This window comes from Arvicola amphibius, chromosome 5 (genome assembly GCF_903992535.2).
Source record: "Arvicola amphibius chromosome 5, mArvAmp1.2, whole genome shotgun sequence".
NCBI lineage: Eukaryota > Metazoa > Chordata > Mammalia > Rodentia > Cricetidae > Arvicola > Arvicola amphibius.
In genome coordinates this window covers 135,685,861-135,713,545 of record NC_052051.1, presented here as the reverse complement: position 1 = coordinate 135,713,545, position 27,685 = coordinate 135,685,861, and the positions used below count along the sequence as shown (strand labels likewise).

The 27,685-nt window shown below is 43.4% G+C and overlaps 1 protein-coding gene across 1 annotated transcript; it reads left to right on the top strand.

Moving 5' to 3' along the window:
• Positions 1 to 12,350: 12,350 nt before the first annotated feature.
• Positions 12,351 to 27,622, top strand: Slc26a2 (solute carrier family 26 member 2). The gene is made up of 5 exons (XM_038331958.1): positions 12,351 to 12,507; positions 17,458 to 17,668; positions 20,072 to 20,197; positions 22,717 to 23,439; positions 25,032 to 27,622. Exons 4-5 carry the CDS (start codon positions 22,741 to 22,743, stop codon positions 26,550 to 26,552), a joined length of 2,220 nt encoding a protein of 739 aa, XP_038187886.1. The 5' UTR covers positions 12,351 to 12,507; positions 17,458 to 17,668; positions 20,072 to 20,197; positions 22,717 to 22,740; the 3' UTR covers positions 26,553 to 27,622.
• The last annotated feature ends 63 nt before the right edge of the window (positions 27,623 to 27,685 follow it).

Here is a 27,685-nt window from a genome sequence, read left to right as displayed (position 1 = left end):
TGTCTGCATGTATGCCTTGTGTGTGGGTGCTGGTGCCCACAGAGGCCAGAAGAGGGCGTTGGATCGGATGGACTTGGACTTACAGACAGTTGGGAACACCTGATATGGGTGCTGAGACTTGAACTCTGGTCATTGACAAGAGCAACAAGTGCTCTTAACTACTGAACCGTTTCTCCAGGCCCTATAGTTCAGGATCTGATTTTTCTAACACTACAAATGTTGTAGTCAGTATCCTTACAATTTTTTTTTTAGTAAAATACCTGTAAATAAAATTCTAGTCCCAAGAGCTTGTAGATATCTAAGGATTGGAATAAATAATGACTTTCCCCTAAGGCTATAGCCCAGTGAACAAAAGGTGTTTCCACCCTCTGCACCAGTCTGTTGCCTATTTACCTGATATGAATAGTTCTACAGAATCTGGTCCTCATAGTCATTCTAAAATCTTTTATTAGAGATACTAATTTTGCAGGCCAGTGGGTATGAACATAAAGTGATGTCTGTGTGGAGGCCAGAAGATAAGCTGTGGGAATCAGCTCTCTCCTTCCACCATGTAGGTCCTGGGGGCTGAAATCAGGTCATCAGTCTTGACTGTAAGTGACTTTACCCGCTGAGCCATCTTGCTGGTCCCTTTTGTTGTTTTTTCACAACTTCCATGCACATGTTCTAAGGTCTATTCTAATATTTTTTCATCCATTTGGGGATTTGCATTTGATTCTTGCTGCTCCCCACCAACCCTATCCCTTCTACTCAGCTTAAGTGCCACAGCCTCCAAGGATTGCTCTTTGATGTCCCAATACATTATTTTGGCACTCCCCCAACACACTGATTTCTTTCCTTTTAAAGGGAATTTCTACACAGGCTGTGCTATATCTGTACATCTGTACTTTCATACAGTTCAGTTCCTGAGCACAAGAGTAAAATTCTACTCAATCAATCAGGCTTTTATTTTATTTTTTGAAATAATCTTGGTGTTTTGCCCAGGTTGAGCTCAAAAGACCATCCTTAGCTTCCTGAGTACCTAAAACTACGGATGTGTATTTTGGCTTTAAACTAGGTCTAAAAGAGTGTCCCAAAGAGGCCAGCCCAGGACCTTTCCTATAGTGTGACGCTAAGCTTAGGGTTCTGATCATGAATACTGGCCTTGTTTTATAGGATGATATACTTTTACCACCTTTTTCAATGTACCAGAATGAGCAAAGCAAGGCTGTTGAAGAAACGTGGTCTTCAGTGGCAGCACGAGGTGGTGGATACTTTGGAAGGTAGGGTCTTATGGAAGATATATAGGTCATGAGGCCTCCACCCTGATGAAAAGATAGTGTTGTTGCTAGAAATGGTCAATTTCTGGGGCTCATCGGGTGCTCTGAAGATGGAATGTTACAAGCAAGCCTACTGGATTTGGTTCTCAGTTTTCAGCACACAAAAATGACTGCTGAACTTGCCTAAAGGTGAGATGGTCCTTCGGGGTTCCTGCTTCATGAAAGAGTCTTCCAGACATTCTGCAGGACACTGAAGAAAGTGACTGACAAACTGTCAATATAGGCAAAACAGTCTTTCAAATTTCCTGCCCCATGAAATAGTCTGCCAGATTCTATGGGCCTATAGCTAAAGATGGATGCCCCAGCGTTACAGAAGAACTTTTGGTGACTTTCCAGGCAGCGAGATGTCTTTGTCAGTTCTAGAGTTTTGAAAGTTGCTTACCATGTACTTTCTATTTACTTGGGGAATATTATATCCTTCTGGGGTCTTTGATGGAGTTGAAGACAGATAGTTATAGATATAGTTTTCCTTAGTTATGATAAAGGATAAATTAGATATAAAAATTAGACTCATGAAGAAATATTGTAACCGTTATTCTTGCTTGACACCTGTTTTATTATATGTAATTCTACTATGTTAAATTCCTTTTTATTTAGACAGAAAATGGGAGATGATGTGGGATTCCCCTCTGTATGCTGTGAATATGTTTTATTACTACTGGTTAATAAAGATGCTGCTTTGACCTATGGCAGGGCAGAATATAGCAAGGTAGGAAATCCAAGCAGAGACAGAGGAGGAAAGAAGGCAAAGTCAGAGAGACACCATGTAGCCGCCCAAGATGCAAGAGGTAACAAACCACGAGCCTCGTGGTGAAATATAAAATAATAGAAATGGCTTAATTTAAGATGCAAGAGTTAGTTAATAAGAAGCCTGAGTTAGTAGGCCAAACAGTGTTGTAATTAATATAGTTTCTATGTCCTTATTTGGGTCTTGGTGGCTGGGAAACCAAATCAGAATCTCAGCTTACACACAGCAGCTCATGTCCGCTTCACACCCCTCACCACTTCAACCAAGTCTCCAGCAGGAGATAGCATGTAATGTGAGCCAAACAAATGTCAGAATAGCGTTCCTAGACCTCCAGGAGTGTGAGCTCCATAAACCTCCGTGTGTGTGTGTGTGTGTGTGTGTGTGTGTGTGTGTGTGTACGCATGTGTGTGACTGTGTGCCTGTGCATGCGTGTGCATGTATGCATGTGTGTGTATGTGCCTGTGTGCCCATGCATGCGTGTGCATGTATGCATGTGTGTGTGCCTGTGCACCCATGCATACGTGTGCGTGTATGCATGTGTGCACAGGTGCACATGTCCATGCCCGCACCCATGAAGCCCAAAGGTTAATATTGGATCTCTATCACTCTCCACCTTCCTTTTTTGCTTGTTTGTTTGAGGCAGAGCCTCGCTATGTAGCTCTGGTTGGTCTGGCACTCGCTTTGTAGACCAGTCTGGCCTTGAACTCACAGAGATCCTGCCTGCCTCTGAGCACTGGGATTAAAAGCATACCACTATGCCCAGCTCACCTTACTTTAAAAAAAAGACTTGTTCATTTATTTATTTAATGTGTAGTGTTTTATTTGCCTAACCTTTTGAATGTGTACTGTGTGTGCAGGAGGTGCCTGTAGAGACCAAAAGAGGGCAGCAAAGCCCAGGGAGCTGGAGTACAAGCAGTTGGGAGCTGTGTGGTGTGGGTGCTGGGACCTGACCCCAGATCTTCTGTGAGAACAGCAAATGCTCTTAACCACTAGGCCATCTCCCTTGTCCCTCCACCTTCTTTTTTGAACTGGGGTCTCTCACTGAACCTGGAGCTCACCGATTGACCAGACTGGATAGCCACTAAGCATCTGAGATCCTCCTATTCCTGCCCCTATTCTCAGACTACACGACCCCCAGTGCTGGAATTATAAGTAACATGCTGCTTTGTTTTGTTTTTATGTGAGTGTTGAGGATCTGAACTCAGGATTGCCAAGCACCTTATTCCCTGAGCCATCTCCCCAGCTCCAAACTTCTTAACAAATTACCCAAATACATAGGGCGGTTGATGGCACACACCTTTAATCCCAGCACTCAGGAGGCAGAGGCAGGTGGATCTCTGAGTTTGAGGATAGCCTGGTCTATATAGAGAGAGCTCCAATAGAGCCAAGGCTACCCAGAGAAAACCTGTCTCAAAAAAAAGCAAAGCAATACAAAACAAGCAAACAAACAAAAAATCCAAATTACTCAAATGAACTGATGTTTGCAATAGGTTGTTTCTTAAAATGTCTCTGGTTTCATATATTAGGTAAAACACTGGAAAAGCAGTGCTTTGGAAACAAGGACTTCTAAAACCACAAAGGAAAGTGCTCCCAGGAAGAGAAAAACCAGGTTATAATAAGTCCAACATGACACTCACTCATTCTGTGACTTTGAGGAAGTCCAACTTGGCCAAGTCTTCAATTTCATTATCATCAAACAAAGGAGGTGATTTATCTCTAACCTGCTAGCCCCAAGGTTCCAAGTGAGTTCAGCATAAGGGAGAATTGGTCAGGAACAGTTAATCCCTCCATTCCTAGCCCATAGCCTTACTAAAGGAGCCTTCTGAAATAATATCTGCTAAGTTTATTTAGAATGACCCTTACTCCATTTACTTATCTATTTATTCATTCATTTATTGTTGAGGAAGAGTCTCCTGTAGCCCAAACTACAGGAATTGATGTAGAAAAGGAAGACTTTAACACCTGATCCTCCTGCCTCCACCTCCCAAGCAGTTGGGATTGTAGGGTGCACTCACACCTAGTATAACTTCTTCCAATTAGCATAATATATTCAAGGTCTCCATCCGTGCTTGGTTCCTTTTTATGTATGGTTACACCACAATTTGCCTACACATTCATCAGGCTGAACGTTTTGGTTGTTTCCACTTGTGGGCTATGTGTTCAGTTGTTTTTCTCACTGCTCTGACCAAATGCCTGTCAAAGAACAACTTACATGGGGCAGGAGGGTGGAGACTATGAGAGTCTATCCTGGCGGGGAAGCACGGCAGCAGAAGTGTGGAGCAGCTGGTCACATTGTGTTCCCAGGAGGGAAAACAGACGCGAATGCTGGTGTTTGGCTGGATTTTTCCTTTCTTGTTCTCTCTCTCTCTCTCTCTCTCTCTCTCTCTCTCTCTCTCTCTCTCTCTCTCTCTCTCTGCCTTTCTCTGTTCTTTCCCCTTCTCCCCTTTCCCTTCCATAACCCACTAAATAAATATCAAACCTCACTCTGCATGGTGTGCCTATCCATCTTGGTCTTTCACCCTCCATATGGCTCCCTGCCTGGGACTGGCTGCCTTCGAGGCCTGCCGTGATCTTGGGACCCGCTGTTCACTACCACCATCATAGACCTGCAGCATTTCTGCCACTGCATCCTTTGGGGAACTGCAGAATTTTTATTTTAAACCATTAAGAGTGGGAAACTGAAGGGTTGGGGGCAGTGGAAAAAAAGTCTTTTTGGAAAGACCGGGACTCTGATATCCGAGGTCTGATTGAACAAAAATGGGCTGGTCAGCATATTAACGGTCACCACACACTGCAGTGCTGGGTGTAAAGTTTTCCACAGACAAGGGTGAAGAGACTGGGGGTATCTGACCAAGAGAAATCTCTGAAGATCTGTCGGGAGGGTGCCAGCTTGTTCAGAAAGGTTCCTGAGAGCAGGGCAATCTACTAAGACAAAGGTATAAGTTGCTATAATCAAAAGGAGAAAACTGGGTGTGGTGTGCATAGCAGTAATTCCAGAACTCAAGGGGCTAAGGAAGGAAGATTGCTATTTAAGGGCAGCCTGGGCTACATAGGAAACTTTAAGGCCAGTTACAAGCTATACGGTAAGACTCTGTCTCCAAAAACAGAAAACGAGACAGAAGGATGCTATGCCTGGTGCTACACGCCTGCTATCCCAGGGCTTGGGAGGCTGAGACAGGGGAATGAGAAGAAAATCTGTTATATGCTGCACCAATTACTTAAAATCATTTTAGGTGGCTATTGTGAGGGATTAAATGAGTAATGCTTTATTACTCTATAATATAACACAAAGTCGTGAATGCGAACATTAAACTGAATCATAAAACTGACAGAAATTCTATTTCCACACACAAATGGCAATGTGTTCGATTTGATGGCATTCAGTTATTTTTCATTTATTTCAACTGTAAAATACTTGGCTCATTATATGGGTAGTAAGCTCCATGCCACTGGTACCAAGTTCTAGTCATGGTTCCAGTACTGTGAAGAGACACCATGGCTAAGGCAACTCAAAAACAAAGCATTCAATTGAGGCTATCTTACAGTTTCAGAGGGTCAGTCCATTACCATTATGGCAGGGAGCGTGGCGGCATGGAGGCAGGCGCTGGAGCCTGGGTCACCTCTGTCACTGTGATTCTGTAGGAATCAGCCTGAGTCCCTGTACAGGACATTTCGCCAGTCATTAAGTGCTGCTCTAGCCCTCATTTCCTGATGGAAGGAAGACCTTTCTCTCCTAGACTTGCCAAACCCCACCTCCTCCAGAAAGCCACAGAGGCCAGTTTCCCTGACAGGACGGCTGCTTTAGAACTGCTGGATAACCTTGTGGGGCTCCACCCTCATTTTACACACATCTTGGCACACTTTCATATTTTATTTATTTTTACCCTTGACCTAGAGTTGGTGTTAGTTCCTGTCTGGCTATTCTTATGTAGCTAGATGGATTTCCTGTTGAGTTTGGAAGATCCTTTCTGGTTTTGGTTGACGATCTAACCTGGGGTCATGGGTAAAACTCGTCAAGGTTTGCCCTTATCTTTACCTTGCTTCACGTTTTTTTTTTTTAATCCTTTAGGCTCATATTTGATATGGGATTCCACTCTGTATGCTGTGAATACTATTGGTTAATAAAGGAACTGCTTTGGGCCTATAGCTGAGCTATAGGGGAACAGAGCTAGGTGGGGAAAACTAAACTGAATGCTGGGAGAAAGGAGGAAGAAGCCATGGAGCTGACGTCGGAGATAGACACACTGAAATTTTGCTGGCAGGCCACAACCTTGTGGTGATGCTCAGATTAATGGAGATGGGTTAAATTAAGACATAAGAGTTAGCCAATAAGAAACTAGAGTTAATGGGTCAATCAGTGGTTTAATTAATATGGTTTCTGTGTGGTTATTTCAGGTCTGAGTTGCCAAAAGGCCAGGAAACAAATGTGGCCCTTCTAAAAACAATTCTTTTTTTAAAAACATAATCTGTATTGATTCTTTGGGAATTTCACATCATGCACCCCAATCCTGCTCTCCTCCCAGTTGGTTCATATCCACCCCTCACCCCTGCATCATTTTCCCCTAAGAACTCCCCAGAATCAATAAAAAAAACCAACAACACAAAAACCCACCTCGCCCCTTGTCTTTCCAGCACCTCTTCATTCATCCTAGTAGCATCGGGTGCTGCAGTGTGTCACACAGTGTACCCTTTACTCCAATCAGCCCAACCCACAAAATGTTCATTGCAGTGAGTCATCGGTCTGGTTCAAGTCCTCTGGCCTCTGGTACACCATCATCACTGGACCCTCATCAGAACTCCTCTCAGACATCCTGCTATCGCCTCAAAAGAATTTTGTTTTAGTTTCTTTTTTATTTTATGTGCATGAATTATTGCCTACATGTTTGTGTCCAGTGTTCACAAAGCTCAAAGATGGCTTCAGATTATCTGGAACTGGAGTTAGGGACAGTTGTGAGCCCCCATGTAGGTGCTGGGAGTTGAACCTGGGTCCTCTATGAGAGCAACAAATGCTCTAAACTACTGAGTCTTCTCTCCAGCTAGGCCCAAATTCTCACAATGGATTCTATAACCATTTTTTTTAAGTTAGGAACTTTGGGTATATCATAGTCTGGTTTCTAGGACTGCATGCAACAAAATACTCGAGACTAGGACTTACAAAGAAGAGAGGTTTATTTAGGTTAGGAGTTCTAAAATTTCACAAATCCAGTGTTGTGGTGAAGGTCATCATGGGAGTGGACAAGATCACATGGCATGGCAGGAAGCTAGAAGCTTTCAGGAGCTTAGCTAATTTGTTTCAGGTGATCTGTTGCCTCAATTTACATCAAAAATGACATTAACCCCTTTTTTGAGGAACGCCCCGGTTATCTGTGCTCCACCCTCACCCCTTCAAGGTCCCACCACCTCAGCCCCACTACACTAATGGCCAGCTTTCCAGCACGAAAAACGTTAATAGAAAATCAGGATCATTCCGAAAGGTTCAGCCAAATCCCATCTTAAGTGTGGCTTTGACAATGGCATAGAAAGGCAGCAGGAGGGCACACACATTTAGGCGCCAGCGGCAGAAAGAGTTCAGTTTGAACCCTGTTCCTTCAGTGAAAAGGTTTTTGCCTTAGGGCAAAATAATTAGGAAATTATTTAAACTGCTGTCTCAATTTCCTTATTTGCAAATTATTGATAATGATATTTATTGATAGACCTGCTGGGAGGCTTACGCACTGAACAACTGACAACTGGGTCTCAGGAAACAGTTATTAAACTGATAACACAGTCCAAGTACGTTCATTTGCTTTTTGTTTCTGTGACAAAACAGCTCTGACCAAAAAGAGCTTAGAGGAAGAAGGGGACTTGTTTGGCTTCCACTTCCAGGTCGAAGTCAGTCCACCTTGCAGGAACTCAAGCAGAAACTGAAGCAGAAATCACAAGCAACTCTGCTTCCAGGCGCCTGCTCAGTGGCTTTGCTTATCCGTCACAGCCCCACCTGCCTAGGGATGGTGCTGCCCATGGTGGGCTGGGCCCTTCCTCAGCAATTATCAGGCTAGACAATCTCTGCCAGAATAGCCACGGGCCAGTCTAGCCAAGGCAATACTTCATTTGAGGTCCCCTCTTCCCAGTTGATTCTAAGTTGTATCAAATGGAAGGTAAAAACTGAGGACAGGCGGTGACAGATGTGCCCATTTCTCCATTATTTCCTTTAAGGTAGGGTCTCATAATACAGCCCAGGCTATCTCTCATCTATCTTTCAAATGCCATCGGGCCTGATTCTTCTTCTCCTTTCCCTCTTTGATTTTTTTTTGGAGATGGTCTCATATGCCTCAACCTCCTGAATTCTGTTACTATAGCTGTGCACTAGCATGCCTGGCTCCTTTTGTTTAAAGAAATGTTTTATTATTTTCTCTCTTTATAGAGTACATGAATACACATACAGGTACACTTTTATAACATAGGAAGCTGAAAAACTTGACAGGCAAATAAAAATAACATAGCAGTTATCACTCAGAGACACATCTTCCTTCTCTTCCCTTCTGCCTCTTTCTCCTCCAACCCTTTTCTTTCTTTCTAAAAGTGTTTCTTCTATTCCATGCTGGCTTCAAACTCTCTATATAGCTGAGAATTCTTTGACTTTGATTCTCCTGCCTCCAGTGCTGGGATTGCAGGCATGAGCCAACATGCAGTGCTGGGGATTGAACCCAGGGCTTCGTGGGTATCAGGCAAGCACTCTACCAACTGAGCTACATCCCCAGTCCCCATCTTTCTTCCCCAAACATGCAATTAAATAAAAAACCTGATGTTGTACAACATATCCTTCCATGAGATTTTTTTTAGCAGATGATTTTTAATGGCTTCATTGACTTTTACTGGGTGGTTGCATCGTAATTTATTTAACATATTTTCAATGGTTATTTGGGCTGCTTCATTTTTTGTGTGTTTTGTTTACAAGCGTCTTAGTTTCATTTTCTGTTGCTGTGATGGAAATCCTGACAGAAGTGACTTAAAGGAGAAAGAGTTTATTTCACTCACAAGTCCAAGCTACAGTCTATCGTTATGGGGACCAAGGAGAAGAAAACTTAACGCAGCTAGTCCCATTACATCTACAGTCAAGAGCGCAGAGAGCGATAAATTAATGCATGCCTGCTTGCTCAGCTCAGTTACACAATCTAGAATCTGCCTAGGGAAGGTTATCACCTACAATGGGCAGATCTCCTCAACTCAATAAATTTAATTAAGAAAACATTTCACAGACATGGCCAAAGCCGTGACCACTAGATGATCTACTCCATGTGAAGTTGATACTTAAAATTTACCATCACAGTATCTTTATTTTACATAGGGTTTTACTATGTAGTTTAGACCGACCTCAAATTCACTATCCCCATGTCTCTACTACCATTCAAGTGCTGGGGTTATGGGAATGTGCCACCATACCCTACTTTTTGTTGATGTTTTGTAGAGTTTTCATTTTATGTGCATGAGTGTTTTGCCTGCATGCATGTGCATCACATTCATGACAGGTGCTCTTGGAGGTCAGAAGAGGACATGAGATCCCCTCGAACTGGAATTACAGATGGTTGTAAGCCATCATGTGGGTACTGGAAACCAAATCCAGGTCCTATGAAAGAGCAGCCAGTACTCAACCGCTTAGCACCTCTGCAGCCCTTGTTTTTAATGAACACTTGTATAGTTAAATGTCTGTATATTTGTTTGATTGCTTTCTTATTTTCTTAACCAAACTCTTTTTTTTTTTTTGGTTTTTCGAGACAGGGTTTCCCTGTAGTTTCTAGAGCCTGTCCTGGAACTAGCTCTTGTAGACCAGGCTGGCCTCAAACTCAGAGATCCGCCTGCCTCTGCCTCCCGAGTGCTGGGATTAAAGGCGTGCGCCACCACCGCCCGGCTTTAACCAAACTCTTGACCAGAAAGAGAGCAAATCCATTTCTAATCTTTAAGACATTGTCTTGGCTATCCATCAGAGTTTAAACAAATAATGCAAAAGTCAATATTTTATTGCCAAGATCACATTTCATTTTGAGCGTCCATTTCCCACAGTTCTTAGCCTGTGTTCTTGAAAGCAATCTGGACACTGTGCCTTGTGACTGCTTACTCTCTTTACCTAAATATTTATAACAAGGGATATGTGCTCCCTCACACTGGGTATGAGAATCACATTTCTCTTCTGCCTCCAAATCAAAGTTTATGTGTTCCAAGTTACCACCCCATAGTGCTGGAAAGACATTCAATCCCAATTGTTATAACTAATAGCCTAACATCCGATCTTGTTTAAGTCTGCTTGGCTAGCCCCAAAAGAGCCTTCTGGCTATGACTATACTTGGCTACCACATGCATGCTTCTCATTTGAGATGACATGGCCCCCAAATGCACTGAGTCTTCTCTCAGCTGGAGTTTAGGAGCCTTGCTGTGCTTGGCCTTCATGTCACAGGTGCCCCTTCCCTGGGGCACCAATAGTCACTGCGTAAGACTCAACTACCTCTCCAGTGAAGGAAAAACCCAAGGCCATTCACTCAAAGCCTGGTTTTTGTCTCAATCTTAGAGAAGTTTCTTTAATTTTAAAAGTCTTGGATTTTGACTAGATAGCTGGTTTTTTTCACTTAAGAGCAATTTCCTTCCAAGACTAGCCATGGGAATGACTGCTTTCTTGAGTCTGAGAAAGTTGCTTTCTACCCTGTTTACAATAGCCCTGAGTGGGTCCGTCCTGAAAGGCCACAACCCTTCTAGGGATTAGAGGTGAGGAGGTGGAAGAAAAAAATACCTGTGTTATATAAACAATCCTAGCAGAATAGGGATTAAAAAGTGTAACCCAACCGGGCGGTGGTGGCACATGCCTTTAATCCTAGCACTCAGGAGGCAGAGGCAGGCAGATCTGTGAGTTAAAGGACAGCCTGTTCTACAGAGTGAGTTCTAGGACAGCCAGGGCTACACAAAGAAATTGTCTCAAAAATCAAAGAGAGGGAGGAGGGGAGGGGAGGGGAGGGGAAGGGAGGGGAGAGAAGAGGAGAGGAGAGGAGAGGGGGGGCTCAGGTGTGACAGGGTTAAACCCATCCTGTCACTTACTGCCTGTAGGCCCACAGTAACTCACCTGTTTGAGTCATATTTCCTCACTATACAAAGAGAATCACAGCCAGGTGTGGTGGTTTATGCCTTTAATCACGGCATTTGGGGAGCTGAAGCAGGAATACTACGAGTCCAAGAACAGCTTGAGTTGCAGAGACCTTGTCTCAAAACAAAACCACCAGCACCACCCCAAATACCAGGCTTTAAGACGGTTCAGTAGGTAAAGTGCTTAATGTGAAGCCTGACAATTGAATTTGATTCCAGGACCCACATGGCCACATGGCAGAAGGGAGGAGAGAATCAATTAGACACCCACACCCATATCCTCTACCTCACCCCCACAAATAGATGTAATAAATAAAAACTTTTGAAGCATTAAACATTTTTTTTTGGTTTTTCGAGACAGGGTTTCCCTGTAGTTTCTAGAGCCTGTCCTGGAACTAGCTCTTGTAGACCAGGCTGGCCTCGAACTCAGAGATCCGCCTGCCTCTGCCTCCCGCGTACTGGGATTAAAGGCGTGCGCCACCACCGCCCGGCTGCATTAAACATTTTTAAAGGAGAAATGCAATATTTTCTCAAGCTCTGACGACAGAATAAAATAATGTGTTGGACTGGGCGTGGGTCCAACCTTTAATCCCAGCACTTAGGATGCAGAGACACGAATCTCCTTTGTGTAGCAGAAATGAACAATGGTGGTGGTGCCAGGACAGAGACCATTTGATTTTTCTCCCTAACGGTCATGAAAAGCCAGGAAGGTGTCAAACAACAGTTGGGGTGAAATTTCATATCTATCTTTACTTTTCCATTATCTATCTTTACTTTTCCATTGACACCCTTTAAAAGCACCCTCTGGTTACTGGGCTCTACGGAGAACGGAAAAAGTCCTGGGGCAAGAGCCTGTGGCCATTTGAAGCCTTCGAGGGCGAGCTGAGCTCGGGGAGGGTTCCTGAGAGCCCCGGTACGTTCTGCGGGTTGCTAGCTGGAGCCCTGCTCGAGCCCAGGCAGTAGAAGGCAGGATCCCCAGATAACTCAGACCTTTGATGCGTGGCAGAGGGTCCAGAACAGCCAATCGCGAGAAAGCGAGCGACCGAGGGGCGGGGCGATCGCTGGCCGGTCGGGGTGATTGGCTAGCGGTCGCGCCGCCAAGCCACGTGACTGCCACGCCGCTGGGCTCGCTGGGCTCCTTCCGCACCTTTCCACCGGTGACAGTGGAGGGCCGCCTCCTCGGGGCCGGGTGATGGGCGGGGACGAGGACCCGGGGATTAAAAGGAGGCTCGCTCGCGGCCGCGCCGCCTGTGCCCGCGCGGCAGCTTTCCTGCAGACCAGTCTTACGAGAAGACGCGCCTCGGAAGCCCGGGCTCGGCAACCTGAAGCCTTAAGGTGAGGACCGGGGACCGGAGGGGAGCGCCGCGGCCAGCAGGGCGTCCGCAGTCTAGTGGGACAGGTACTGCTCTCCTCGCACCTGGCATACCTGCAGTGGGCTGGTATCCGTCCGGTATGGACGGAGGAGCCATCTCCGCCGTCCACTCCTGATTAGGTACAAAATTCAGTGCAGAAATCCTTTTAAACTCTAGACTAGAGTTGGGATTCTTTCAGTGCTTAGGTGGTCAGACACACTAAGAAGTCATCTAAAACAACCTAGCAAGTCCCTGGCAGAGCTAGTAAGTGAACCCCGCCTCCACTCCATGTGCAGTGTCAGGGTGCGTCCTTTTCTCTCATAACTTCCAGTGATTTAGAAGCATTCACAGTCTAAGTTCTCTTTCTGACACTATACTAGTGTTAGTTTTCTTCCTCTTTGCCTCACGATTCTTTTTGGTTATAGGGTTGCTGGGGATTGAACCTGAGGCTTCCCTCTTCTCAACTATGCTCGTGGCCCTAACCCCATGATTCTTTATGGGACATCCAGAACCAGTGTGATATACTGTGTTGGATATAAAAGAAATTCTTGTTTTTGAAAATTAGATCAAGCCGGGCGGTGGTGGCGCACGCCTTTAATCCCAGGACTCGGGAGGCAGAGGCAGGCGGATCTCTGTGAGTTAGAGACCAGCCTGGTCTATAAGAGCTAGCTCCAGGACAGGTTCTTAAAAAGCTGCAGAGAAACCCTATCTCGAAAAACAAAAAAATAAAAATAAAAAAAAATTAGATCGGTAAAAAACAAATGGAAGGTCATTTAAGAGTTGCCAGAGACATTCAGTAAAAAAATGGAAGGTCATTTAAGAATTGCCAGAGACATGGGCTAATAACTATTATGTATTGCGTAATACTTCTGACTTGTGTACTGTACTATTCTGAGATCTTCACCTGTGTGAGGTACTGGTAACCTCTCCATTCTACAGGTCAGGAATTGATGCCGAGTAGGTTTTATCCAGTACCATAAAGCTGTTGAACAGTGGCTGGGATCCAATGATTATTCGATCTCTCCTATTGATTTGCCAGCTCTGGTCCCAGACTCATATACTCCGTGTCACCCAGAATACAGAGGCTTCTGTTTCCTAGGATGTGCAGGGGCAGGCCCAAGAATCTGCATTTTTATCGGCAGTCTCTGCAGAAAGTCACCGTGTAGTGCTGTGCTGTGCTGCCTCCTAGAGGAAAAGCCAGAGGTGAACATATGCAGGGCTTTGGAGATCTCTAAATTGTATTCTAGGGTAAGATTGAAAAGTCGATAGTATAAACTTTGAGTGAGCGAAACCCCAAGTAGATGCTTAATGAACTATAGAATGTTGATGCTGTCTTGGTTATAGTATCTTGCACAAAGAGGTGCACGCACTTGGTGAGTTGGATGAGAATAAAGGAAATAACTCCCCTTTCTTCCCGGCAAAGCTCTTAAACCATCATTCATCTACTTTACAAATACTTGTAAAACACTTTCTAGGTGTTAGGCAAACACTTTGAGATTACAGTTTAACATAAGTATAGAGGCTGGCAAGACGGCTCAGTGCTTAAGAGCTCGTACTGCTCTTGTAGGGGACTCGAGCTAGGTTCCCAGGACCTGATGGGTGCCACACGTGTAACTGATAAGGGTCTGATACCCATTTCTGGACTCCTAGGGCATCCTCACTCACATTCACATACACTTGTGTGCATGCACACACATGCGTGCATACACATAGTTAAAATGAATTTTTAAGTCAGTATATAATATGAAGTGGCATGGGAGAAAACATCAAGCCAAAGAGAAGGGGCTGGCTCCAAGAGGCAGAGCTGGAGATGGCGGGGTGCTAATTTATATACTGTGTTTAGTAAAAAAAACCGACAGGTAAGGTAACATTTGAGAGAAATTAAAAAAAAAAAAAACGAGCTGTGAATTTAATTGAGGAATGGCATTCCAGCTAGAAGAAAACAAACGAACAAACAAACAAAACTGTGGGGAAAAAGCCAGATCTTGGTTGGTTGAACTCATCTGGGATGCTCGTATGGTAACCAGATTATAACACAGAGATAAATTTTATACTGTTGTTCCTACTGGAAAATGCAAGAATTTTAATGGTGCATGCATATAGGGGGCGGAGGCAATGGCTCAGTGAGTAAGAGGGCTAGTTATACAAGCAGGTGGACCATAGTTCAAATCCCCAAGACCCATGTAATAGTTAACTGTGACCACTGCAAGTGTCATTGGAGTTAGAAACGGGAGGATCTCAGGAGCCCGCTGGCCCACCAGCCTAGTTAACTCTGTGAGCTTTGCGGTCAATGAGAGATCCTGTTTCAGAAAATAAAGTAGAGGGTTCATCAAGATAGTTTAGTGGTACAGGCAATTACTGCATAAGTCTGATTACTGCCCTCAACCCCCAGAACTCATGTAAAGGTAGAAGGAGGTAAAAAGTGAGAACTGATTCCACAAAGTTGCCTTCCAGCCCACATACTCATGTGCCTGCATGTGTACACATACAATAATAAAATTTTTAAAAAGGCATGTACAGTATAGTATGTATGCACATATATACATACACATATGACTATAAATTTATTTTAATTCCTAATTAAAATATAACTGTATCATTTCCTCCCTTTGATTTCTTCCAGTCAAATCTTTGAATGCCCCCCTCACTTCCTCTCAAACTTTTGCCCTCTTTTTCTTTAACCATTATTGTTACATAGATCTATAAATGCGTGAATGTGTAAACACAATGTACTCTGCTTAGTGTTACTTGTACGTATATGATTTCAGGACTGACCGTTTGGTATTGGATAACCAATTTGGAGGCTCCTCCCTGGGGAAGACTAATTCACCCTCCCTTGGCATTCCTTAGTTCCCCATTGTTCTTTGTCAGCTCTTGTTTGTTGAGGTGCCGTGGGTTCTCCATCATGCCTATGAGTCAGTGTCACCGCACACTTGCTAGTGCGCTGGCTCTTACGGTCCTTCTGCCCCCTCTTACACAATGTTCCCTTTGGTGAGCGGCGACAGCCACACTTCTCTGTGGACGTAAGGATAAGTGTTTAGAATGAAGTTAGGAAGTATGTGGGATTAGTAAACTGGCAACAGGAGACCCTGCTCTGAGATTCATGACTTCACTGGCCGTAGGTAGTTAGCTAGGGTTACAGTATCAGGCATACATTCCCCTGCCAGCAGGCCTTGAGTCCAGTCAGATGGCTGTTGGTTACCACCAAGATATGAGTGCCATTATTGCACCTTTTTAGGGAGAGCTTGCTGTACTGATTGTGGTTGTGGGTCACGGGCCTCAAGCTGGGTAGGACTGTAGGTTGTTTCCCTCCCTTTGGAAGCCTGCATGGATCCTTGGGTCCTAGGTCTGAAGGACACAGTGTCTGCAGCAATAGGGCTTAATCTCCATTTTCTGGGATGCACCCAAGGGCAACACTTAAATCTGTAGGCTACTGCCTGTATTTCCTTCTAGCAGGTTCAGTATTTCAGGTTTCACATTGAGGTCTTCAATCATTTGGACTCAGGTTTTGTGCAAGATGACTGATATAGGTCTAATTTCATTCTCTGGCATGTGGAGACTCAGTTCCCAGCACCATTTTTGAGGATGCTGTCTTCAAGGTGTGTCTTGTGTAGGGCACATGCTCAGTATATATGAGGTCCTGAGTTCAAATCCCTACTCCACTCACTCCCCTCCCAAAGAAAATAAATGGATATGTCAGGAAAAGGTTGCAACCCAGCAATGGCTGCTTAGTATTTGTGGTCTGCTGATTAGAACATGGATGCTCAGGAAAAACAAAATAGAGGCCATTGGACTTGCTTTTAGAGGGAAGACATTTAGTAGTAGATAGAAGCCTTGGCAGAATTTGGAGATACGTATCCAAAATGTTGACCTCATATTGTTAAAAGACTGTCTCTTCCAGAGAAGCAGACCACACAGTGGTCATGAAATGGAGAGTCGTAGCTGTGTGTAGTGCCATAGTCCCAGCATTTGGGAGGCAAAGGCAGGTAGATCTCGGAGAGTTAGAGTCCTGCCTGGTCTACATAGCAAGTCCCAGGCCAGCCAGAGCTACATACTGAGACCCTGGTCTCAAAAACAAACAGATTGATAAAATTTACGTCTAGGGTCAGTGAAGTGTTGAAGGTGTGCATATCTACAGCCTGTGAATGTAACAAAAACCTGAACTATTACCACACTGGTGCTATGTAGTCATACAGGTATTTCACATACCTTTTCATTAAAATTTCCTGTGAAAATTAAAAAAAACAAAAAGTTTATTTTGAGAGAGGGTGCATATGAGTAGAGGCTCTGGGGATCAAATGCCAGTCACTATATTTGGACATGACAATAGGGATAATAGTCTTTTTGTGCCATTCAGTTAGCATGTGGTTTACAAATTGTTCATCAAGGGGGCTCACAGGATGTCTCAGTGGTTAAGAGCACATACCACTCTTGCAGAGGACTCAAGCTTAGTTCCCAGCATCATGTTAGGAAGGTTGTGAGCTGCAACCACCTGTAACTCCAGTTCCAGGGAGTCCTATAGCCTCTTCTGGCCTCTGTGAGCATCTGCCCTCAAGTGCACACACTCCCACACAAACCCACACATATCTTTTAAAGTATCTTTAAAAATTCTTCATCCACATTGCAAATGAAAAGTATTAGACCTTTAATTATTTTTAGTAGCTGAATAATAATCCAATACAAGACTGTACCACATTTTGTTTACCTGTACATGTATTGAGGGATAACTGATCTATTTTCCACCATGGCTATGCTTTCATGAACAATGATGATCAAAGGTTGGCAGGAAGGGTTCGTATTTTACATTCTATACATTTATATATGTTTAGATATTTATATTCAGTGTTATTTTATGTTTAGTTAAACATTGCATCTTGAAAGCTCTTCCTCAGTTTCAAAGTTTTGAGGGTCTTTTTTTTTTTTCTGCTCTTAGGTTAAGAATATTATGATTCCTGCAGGCAAGGTAGAGCACGCCTTTAATCCAAGAACTCGGGAGGCAGAGGTGTGCAGATCTCTGTGAGTTCAAGGACAGCCTGGTCTACAGAGCGAGTTCCAAGACAGTCAGGGCAACACAGAGAAACCCTGTCTCAAAAAACCAAAAGTATTTTATAAATACATCAACATGGAAATGTAAAGGAGCCAACGTGAGTATCTGAATCTTAGGTCTAACAAAATGGCATTATTTCTGTTCTTTCTATGCCCTGTTCTTTGTGTCCTCTTGAATCATCCAGGATTTGGTTATCCCTGTGTGGCCAGTGCTGTAATGCTTGAGCTGCATCTTGTCTCAGTGTGCAATGGGAGAGCTCAGAACCTTGTGGTCTTTTTACTTTATGGGAAAAAAAAGTAAAAAGTGTTGTCTTTGAGAGGAAACCAAGTGACCATGCAAAGGACATTTTAAGAAGGTGCTTCATGAAACTAGGCCTGAGTACTCAAAGGATCTGGGTCACTGTGAATCACTCTAGCTCCTCTTCCTCACCCTCACCAATAGTTTTCTTTGCAAGTGCCTTTAGACCATTGGGTCAGTACTGTAGCTCCTACTGCTAATCTACACAGTCAGAAGATTGTAGCTTTATAGCTGTTGGAAGAAAGAGCCGCTTGTTAGTTCCTGGCCGCTTAGCCCCAAAATAATCACACAGTAGCTAGCTCTTACATCTAGAATTAACCCATCTCCATTATTTTATATTTTACCACGAGGCTCATGGCCTACCAGCAAGGCTCCAGCATCTATCTTCAGCAGGGCTATATGGCTTGTCTCTGACTCCACCTTCTTTCTCCCAGCATTCAGTTTAGTTTTCCCTGCCTAACTCTGTTCCCCTATAGCTCTGCTATAGCCTCAAAGCAGTTCCTTTATTAACAAGTGATATTCACAGCATACAGAGGGGACTCCCACATCATATAGTGTCATTTCTTGTTCTAAAAGAACAACTATCAGGATTTGATTCTCATGGCTAAAAGAGAGAACTTAGAAGTCAGGAGCATTTGTTGCTCTTCCAGAGAAATTAGATTTAGTTCTCACCACGCACATAATGACTTACAAGCTTCTGTAATCCCAGATTCAGGGAATGCAATGCTGTCTTCTGAACTCCACAAGCAAGTAATACACAGCATACATGCACACAAAACACATATACATGAAATGAAATAAAAATTAAAGCTGGGTGTAGATGGGAGCGGCGGGGCTGTGTCCTGCTACCCGGCTAGCTTTACCCAAAATAATTACACGGAAACTGTATTCTTTTAAAACACTGCCTGGCCTGTAGTTTCAGCCTCTTATTGGCTAATTAACCCATTTTTAGTAATTTATATAGCACCACGAGGGGTGGCTTACCAGGAGAGATCTTAACCTGCGTCCATCTCTGAGAGGAGAGGCATGGTAACTGCCTATGGCGACTGCCTGAAGCTACTCCCCACTGCCTTCTACCCAGCATTCTGTTCTGTCTACTCCGCCTACTTAATTTTCTGTTCTCTTAAAGGGCCAAGGCAGTTTCTTTATTAATAATGAAAGTAACACATAGACACTTCTACATCAGCTGGGCATGGTGGTATATGCCTTTAATGCCAGCACTTGTGAAGCAAAGGCAAGTGGATCTCTATGAGTTCAAAGTCAGCCTGGTCTACATAACAAGGAACATTCCAGTCAAAGCTACTATGTAATGGTTAAATTTTTTTAAAAAAATCCAAAATTGGTATATTTAAAGTTGAACACCATTCTAATAGATCTTTTTAATTTTAAAATCTTCCTATGGGGAGGAGGTGTCAAGCACATGAGTTCCTGCATGTGTGGGCACACGCTCATCTGCTGGTAATAAATTCAGTGTCTTCGTCTTTTAAAGGATTTTTTTCCTGAGTGTGGATTTCTAGGTTCAAAGTTACTGCTTTCAAGAAATTATTTCCTGGGTCCATCGATTCCATCAATTCCAGGACATGTACTGTAATCCTGTCTTTGTCCCTGTGTAAGTGGTGTGTGTCTGTCTTCTAAGTGTCCTCTGAGCAAGAGTGATAGATAACTACTGGGTTTTGCTTTTCTGTTTGTCCTTCTGGGTAGTCTCGGGATTCTCGGACCTCTACTTCATTGTTCATGATTGCTCAACAGTTCTTGGCCATTAAACATGGAGGTATTTCCTCTGCCCATTCTCTATCTTCCTCTGGATATTTTAATTCTGTGTTTAAATAATTTGATATGTCAGTCTTGGATATTCTGTTATATTCAACATTTTTTTATTTTGTTAAATTGTTTTAAGTTTGGGTAATTTCTTTTGAGCTATCTTTCAAGTTGAGTCCATTGATTTTTTTCTTTGACTGTCGAATTTACTGGCAACCTGGTCAAAGGAATTCACCCGTTCTATTGGCTTTCTCATTTTTATCACTTTTATTTGATTATTAGTTTGTGTTTCTTAGATGTTTTTGGAATTTGTTTTATTTTCCTTCTTCTCTGCAGTAGTCATCGAGGTGAAATTTGGGTCTAGTTGTTATTTATTATTATTATTATTATAGTAGTAGTAGTAGTAGTAGTAGTAGTGTTCTAACATTTCTTTGTCTTGTCTTAGGGTTAAAAAAGCACTTTGACCAAAGACTGCCCCAGACAGAAAATCGCTCAGTCAAGCTCAGGAAAAAGGAAGTGAGAAAACAGACACGTATGAGGACCAGCTCGCTAACCATTTGACTTGCTCAGGGTCAGTAGTCTTCTAAATCTGGTCTTTTCTCCTTCTATATTCCCTAAAGACCCTCAGAATAATTATTGCTTTTCTCTTGTTCAACCTAAGTTAAGCAAATATGGGTAAGTTTTATGTATCTTGTGTTCTTGAATAGGGTATGGGCTCTTCAATTATAACGTCTTGGTAATGACAGGTCTTTAGAACCTGACAAAGGTCCCTTTTCCTTCTGTCAATTCAAAACTTCCTGAGTCCTTCACATATTTTCCTCTGTTTGGGCATGGTCACAACATGTTCTTTGATTGATTTGAATGTGTCAGTAAACCTGCTATCTCAGTGTTATACTTGGTGGTGACCACATTGGTGGACAGAATGGCATGCCTTTCCTGCAGGAGCTTCACGGGGTCCTGCTTGATTAACAGGTACAGAATGCCACCGGACCCCGAGGGAAACTGATTCATTTGAGCTCAGGGGATTGTTTGCTGCTGTTAGTAACAATAGCATTTCAGCTGGATTTTACAAAATTATTAAGGTCTTGACAGAGAGCTGGTCATGCTAGATGTCCTAGGTTTTTATTGCAACTCTTTTCTTTGTGTGTGTGTGTGTGTGTGTGTGTGTGTGTGTGTGTGTGTGTGTGTGTAGGGGGGTGCTGTTGTTGTTGTTGCTTGAGACAGGATTTCTGTGTGTAACATTCCCGCTGTCCTGGGCTGTGCTTTGTAGACCAGGCTGGCCTTGAAGATCCACCCGCCTCTGCCTCCCAAGTGCTAGAATTAAAGACGTGACCGTGCTACACCACCCAAATCTAAGCTTTTCTTAGCTGGTAGGATCTTGCCCTGAGGTCACCACTCCCTGTATTCCATTTCTTAATCTGTTTATCTCCTTGAACACAGGATTTAGCTCCATTCCACTTGCTGGTGCTTTTTCTCCTCAAATTTTACATTTTGTATTTTTCCTTGCTCAGCTTGCTTTTTTTTTCCCCATTATAAATCTTCATTAGAGTTAGCACTAATAACCACATGACAGAACCGATGCTAGGCTGTTTTGAGATTTCCTCTGCCAAGGGAATTCATCTAAAACTGTTCCCTTTAGCTTTAGGTAGACTCTTTGGACAAGGGCAAAAAGCAGCCACATTCTTCACCAAAATATCATAAGACCAGTCTCTAGGCCCCATACTAACATTCTCCTCCTCTGAAACATCTTGATCCCCACAATTCAAATAACTTAGCACCACTGTCTTCCATGCTTCAGTGGGATGGCCTATTAAGCAGGGCTTAAAGCATTCCACTGCTTTCCTAACCCAAAGTACCAAAGTCCAAATTCCTCCAAACAAAAGCATGATCAGGCCTATCATAACAATACTCCAGTCCCTGGTACCAACTTCTGTCTTAGTTGGTGTTTTTATTGGTTTTTTTTATTGTGAAGATATTTTTTTATTACTGTTGTTGTGAAGATATACCATGACCATGACGGCAACTCTTACAAGGGAAACATTTGATTGGGTTGGCTCGCTTACAATTTCAGAGGCATCATCGTCATGGTAGGGAGCATGGTAGAGTGCAGCAGACATGGTGCTGGTTAAATCTGATCAGAAGGCAACTGGAAGTCAACTGAGACACTAGGCAGTACCCAGAGCATAGGAAGCCTCCCAAAGCCCCCACAGTACACACTTCCTTCAATAAGGTCATACTCACTCCAACAAAGCCAAACCTCTTAATAGTGCCACGCCTATGAGATTATGGAGACCAGTTACATTACAACTACCATACTAAGCTAAGCTCACAGTTGATGTGGAACTAATTTGTGACATAGTCATTGACAATTTACTATGCTCCTTTAGAAACCTGGTTCTTTTCCTATTGCTGTAAGACCTTTTGTTGTTTGTTGTTGTTGTTGTTATTTTTATCTTTTCATTTTGCTTTGTTTTCTTCTAGTTAATAGTGGTACAACCTTTGGCACTAGATCCGGAATTTAGGGCCCAAAGACCTAGGTAGGGTCACTTGTGCATCTGCCAAGTAAAAATTCTGGGCAGCATTACTTCTATACCCAGCCTGTAAAGACCTTGGTAGCATATGGAAAGGAGAAAGGCTGCCCTGATAATATTTTTTGAGAAAAATCATTAGGGAATCGGGGAAGATACAAAGGAAAATATTTAGTGTTCTTGAGAAGTTTTGAATCTACCCAGTGACTTTCTGTTTATAGTCTACTTCTGGCCTTTCTCTCTGACCTCTCTGAAGGCCAGGACAGATGAGGCTCAGTAAAGGAGTAGATATTTGAGATATCTACCCCCAGGCTGGACATAATAGCCCATGCTTTTAATTCCAGTATGAAGGAGGCAGAGCAAGTGATCTCTGAATTTCAGCTAGCTTGGTCTGCATAACAAGTTCCAGGTCAGCTAACTATATAGTGAAACCCTGCCTCAAAAGAAAAAGCCTACCCCAAATGGAATTCTTTAACCCCACAAATGGATTAGTAGGACTGCTAATATATGTGAGCACTGGGAGCTAGTTTATAAGTTAACATATATATTTTCTCTGGGGTAGGAAGTAAACCATCTAACTCCAAAAATGTCTTCGGAAGATAAAGAGCAACATGACTTTCCACTGAGGGACTTACCTGAAGAAGCCTTCAGTCTTCCATCTGAGGACCCACTGGAGGCTCAAAGGGAATCAAGCACTGACTTCAAGCAGTTTGAGACCAATGATCGACACAGACCTTATCATAGGATCCACATGGAACCTCAGGAAAAACCAGATACTAACATCAAAAACCTTGTCATCAGAAAGCTGCAGAAGAGCTGCCAATGTAGCCCAGCCAAAATCAAAAATATGGTTTTTGATTTCATTCCTATTTTGCGGTGGCTCCCAAAATATAATCTTAAGAAAAACATTTTAGGCGATGTGATGTCTGGACTGATTGTGGGCATACTTTTGGTGCCCCAGTCTATTGCTTACTCCTTGTTGGCTGGCCAGGAGCCTATCTATGGTCTGTATACATCATTTTTTGCCAGCATCATCTATTGCCTGTTTGGTACCTCTCGCCACATCTCTGTGGGCATTTTTGGAATACTGTGCCTTATGATTGGTGAGGTAGTTGACCGAGAACTACATAAAGTCTGCCCTGACATTGCTGCTACATCGTCTTCATTTGCAGTGACTTCAAATGGATGTGTGTCAGTAAACCATACATTAGATGGACTTTGTACCAAAAGTTGTTATGCAATTAAAATTGGCACCACTGTGACCTTCATAGCTGGAGTTTATCAGGTAAGAAATAGTCAACAGTTAGGCTGGGTGTGGTAGCCTAGCACTCGGGGAAGGGGCAGGAGGATCTTTGTATCTGAGGCCAGCCTGATTTCATAGCAAGTTCCAGGACTCCATGGTGACACACTGAGACACCAGGGAAGGACAAAGAATGAGGGAGAGACCTAACAATTGGTTATTTCTGGCAAAAGTAATCAGTATACACAAATCTCTGGTGTGGGGGACTGTTAGGGTTGTACTGAGTGCTGAAGATACGAACAGCAGAACCCAAAGCCAAACTCCACTAGTAAAATAGGGCTGGCTTTCCTGCCTGTTCCTAGGCAGTGACCAACAATCCGATATTTTTTATTTAAAAAAAAAATAGACCAGAACGGGTCCTCAGATCAACTAGTACAATGTTTAACTTTCTATGTTAGAAACACTGGGTTTACTTAATATCACGTGTGGCTGGTTATTAGCAAAATCACCATGAGTAGTCAGACAAGAGGGATAGATGGGGGAGGGATGAGGAAGGGAGAAGTGGGATGCCATAGTCATTCAGATTACTGCCAGCTCCCATCTTCCTTAAGAATAGCTACTTTGTATAGCTCAATTAAAAGAAAAGAAAAAAAAAGAAAGAATAGCTACTCTAGTGAGAGACTTCTACTAAATTTAGTAGTTCTTTTGGATTGATGAAGAGGGAGAGAAAATCTTGAGGGCCACTATTTGACCAGCCAAGAGAAATGATTACAAAATAAAATCTTCTCGAGTCTCCTATGGAACCTGCTAATCTGTTGATATGATTATGCCCCTGCCTTTTAGCATCCAGAAACCAGTACCAGCATTAGACCTGTTCTGTATGTAGGCTTTGGAGCCCAGGAAGAATAGTTGGCTTTCATTGATATGGATGAGGTGGGAGAAACAGAAGGAAGGAGGTGATGGTTGTCTTGCCTAGAGCCCATGTTGGCTTTCTTAGTATATCTCACCAAGGTGAGGAGGGGTAGTAGAATTCTGCAGACTTGGGCAGCAAAGACTAGAGTAGTATTACTAATTCAGAGGCATAACATTGCATGATTCAGTTTTGATGTGAACTTAATTTTTCTAGCAGCTAAAATTTTACTTTCATCTGAATAGTGGTACATGCCTGTAATCATAGCATTTGGGAGGGAGAGGCAGGAAGATCAGGAGTTTGGGGTCATCAAAGTTCCAGGCTATCCTGGAACCATGAGACCTTGCCTCCAAAAATAAAAATTAGAAACCTTCTATTTTATGATAATACTTTTTAATTTGGAGAAAATGTTTTCTTAAGTAGAAGAAGAATTTCTCCAATTTGAGTTTGTATAAATTTGTTTGGAACGTTGAAAGCAATCTGAACTATGTCCCAGCTTCAAATTACTGGATAAGGTAAAACCCCAAGTCCTCATTATAGGGAGGCTAGTGAGTACGGCTTTAGGCAACCTTCCCTGCCTTGTGACATGAAAGAAAAGGCATGTATGGTTGTGTTTCTTTTAGCTCTGACACTCTGGTCCTCTGGTTCCTCGCAGTAGAGGAAGGCCAGGGTGGTATGAGGCGCTCGTTCCCATCTCTGTTTAACGCTTGCATGTGCTCTCTTCCAGGTAGCGATGGGCTTCTTTCAAGTGGGCTTTGTCTCTGTCTACCTCTCAGATGCCTTGCTGAGTGGGTTTGTCACTGGTGCCTCTCTCACCGTTCTCACATCTCAGGCCAAGTACCTCCTCGGGCTAAAGCTTCCTCGGAGCAGTGGTGTAGGCTCGGTCATCACTACCTGGATCAATATCTTTAGAAACATCCCTAAGACCAATATCTGTGATCTCATCACCAGCCTGTTGTGTCTCCTGGTCCTTTTGCCAAGCAAAGAACTCAATGAACGCTTCAAGGCCAAGCTCAAGGCGCCAATTCCAACCGAACTCATTGTTGTGGTGGCAGCGACATTAGTTTCTCATTTTGGAAAACTAAATGAGAATTACAATTCCAGTATTTCTGGACATATTCCCACTGGGTTTATGCCGCCCCAAGCACCAGACTGGAGCCTGATTCCTAATGTGGCTATAGATGCAATAGCTATTTCTATCATTGGTTTTGCTACCACTGTATCTCTTTCTGAAATGTTTGCCAAGAAACATGGCTACACGGTCAAAGCAAATCAGGAAATGTACGCCATTGGCTTTTGCAATATCATACCTTCCTTCTTCCACTGCATAACTACTAGTGCTGCTCTTGCAAAGACATTGGTGAAAGAATCAACAGGCTGCCAGTCCCAGCTGTCAGCTATCGTGACAGCCCTTGTTCTTTTGTTGGTCCTTCTGGTAATAGCTCCTTTATTCTATTCCCTTCAAAAATGCGTCCTTGGTGTCATCACGATTGTAAATCTCCGGGGTGCCCTTCTCAAATTTAGAGACCTACCCAAGATGTGGAGGGTTAGCAGAATGGATACGGTTATCTGGTTTGTGACTATGCTCTCCTCCGCTCTGTTAAGCACCGAAATAGGCCTGCTTGTTGGGGTTTGTTTTTCTATGTTTTGTGTAATCCTCCGTACTCAGAAGCCAAAAGCTTCACTGCTTGGTTTGGAAGAAGAGTCTGAAACCTTTGAATCCATTTCCGACTACAAGAACCTTCAGACCAAGTCGGACATCAAGATTTTCCGCTTCATATCCCCTCTCTACTACATAAACAAAGAATGCTTTAAATCAGCTCTGTACAAGAAAACTATAAACCCAGTCTTGGTAAAGGCAGCTTGGAAGAAGGTAGCAAAGAAGAAACTCAAAGAGGAAACAGTGATTTTCAGTGGGATCCAGGACGACGTTTCAGTGCAGCTCTCCCGTGACCCCTTGGAGCTACACGCTATTGTCATTGACTGCAGCGCAATACAGTTTCTAGACACCGCGGGGATCCACACCCTGAAAGAAGTTCGCAGGGATTACGAAGCCATTGGCGTCCAGGTTTTACTGGCTCAGTGCAATCCTTCTGTGAGGGATTCCCTGACCAGAGGAGAGTACTGCAAAAAGGAAGAAGAAAGTCTTCTCTTCTATAGTCTGTCTGAAGCAGTGGCTTTTGCAGTGGACTCTCAGAAGCAGAAAGGAATGCCTGCTCTCAATGGTCTGAGTCTTTCCGGTGACTGAGAAAGTAAATAAAAGGAAGAAGAGTGCCTTGCCAGTTTCAACATGCAATGTTTTCTACCGTGAAAGGAGAAAGTGGTACACACTTGAAATAGTTCCCCTTTGAAGCTAATAGCCTTTTGATATTCTCACATGCGGTAGAGCTTAGGTTGGGCAGAATCAAAAAGAAGAAAATGCTATGGCTTCAGACTTTGATGCAGATAATCATTCTTGGGGTACAATATAAACAGAATGGAACTGTAAAGCAGCCCCCAAACTTGGTCACCTTGCCTTAGGGACTGTACATCTGAACTCTGTCCTCCAGGAGGCAGAGAGCTGAAGTTGGGGTTTGCTTTACACACACAAGCCTTCGCATGGCTCTGCGGAGCGGGGAAGAAAGACAGCGTTGCTGGTCCATGGGCTGGTGAAGCACAAGGGCCTCCCTAAACGAGTTCTGTTCTCACTGTCTTTCTCTTTGTTTTGCCCCCAGAGAGCAGTAAGATCTCTGGCTGGTAGTGGGAAATCGCATTTCTCCTCTCCTTCACACAGGAAGTGTGGCATAGTCTCCTACGAGAAGCTGGTCCTGACAGCCAGCCTGACACTGTACAGACCTCTACTGCAAACACTGATGTTTTAGTCATGCCTTTTTATTTAGAATAAGTAGGTAAGGAAAAAGTTCAAAGTCACAGAGACAGTGGGAGTCTTTGTTCTTCAACTCCATCTTTGTTTCTGAGAATCTGCCTACTGTAGGCTGTTTCCTCTTTGACTTAGCCTGGTGCTTTCTCCTGAAATCTTTCTGAAGTTGGTATTTCTGAATCAGTGGCAGTCTTGTCAGACAAAGCAGAATATTGTCTCAGCAAGCTCTTGCAGCACTGTAAAGGGACTTGTGCATAGTCAAGGAGAGATTGCAAAAAAAACGAATGACAGTTCCCCTTAAGAAATGCCACCAACAACAATAATCCACCACACGGTGGTATTTTAGCAAGGACCTGCTGGGCATTGGTAGTCTTTCGTAAGTAGAAGTAGCTGCATGCAGGAGGACTTGGAACTTTCACGGAACCTTAGTTTTACTGGTATGTCATTCTTGGTGGCTGGCCACACCCAAGCAAGGCATACAGGACTAATCTTTGTGAGATTAAAGCACTTACTACCCAAGT

What these genes read in the sequence shown, in the direction of transcription:
- Slc26a2 (XM_038331958.1), top strand. Translation starts at nt 22,741, where the DNA reads ATGTCTTCGGAAGATAAAGAGCAACATGACTTTCCACTGAGGGACTTA. An exon ending in TCATAGCTGGAGTTTATCAG is followed by an intron (nt 23,440 to 25,031) that starts GTAAGAAATAGT and finishes GCTCTCTTCCAG; the next exon opens with GTAGCGATGGGCTTCTTTCA.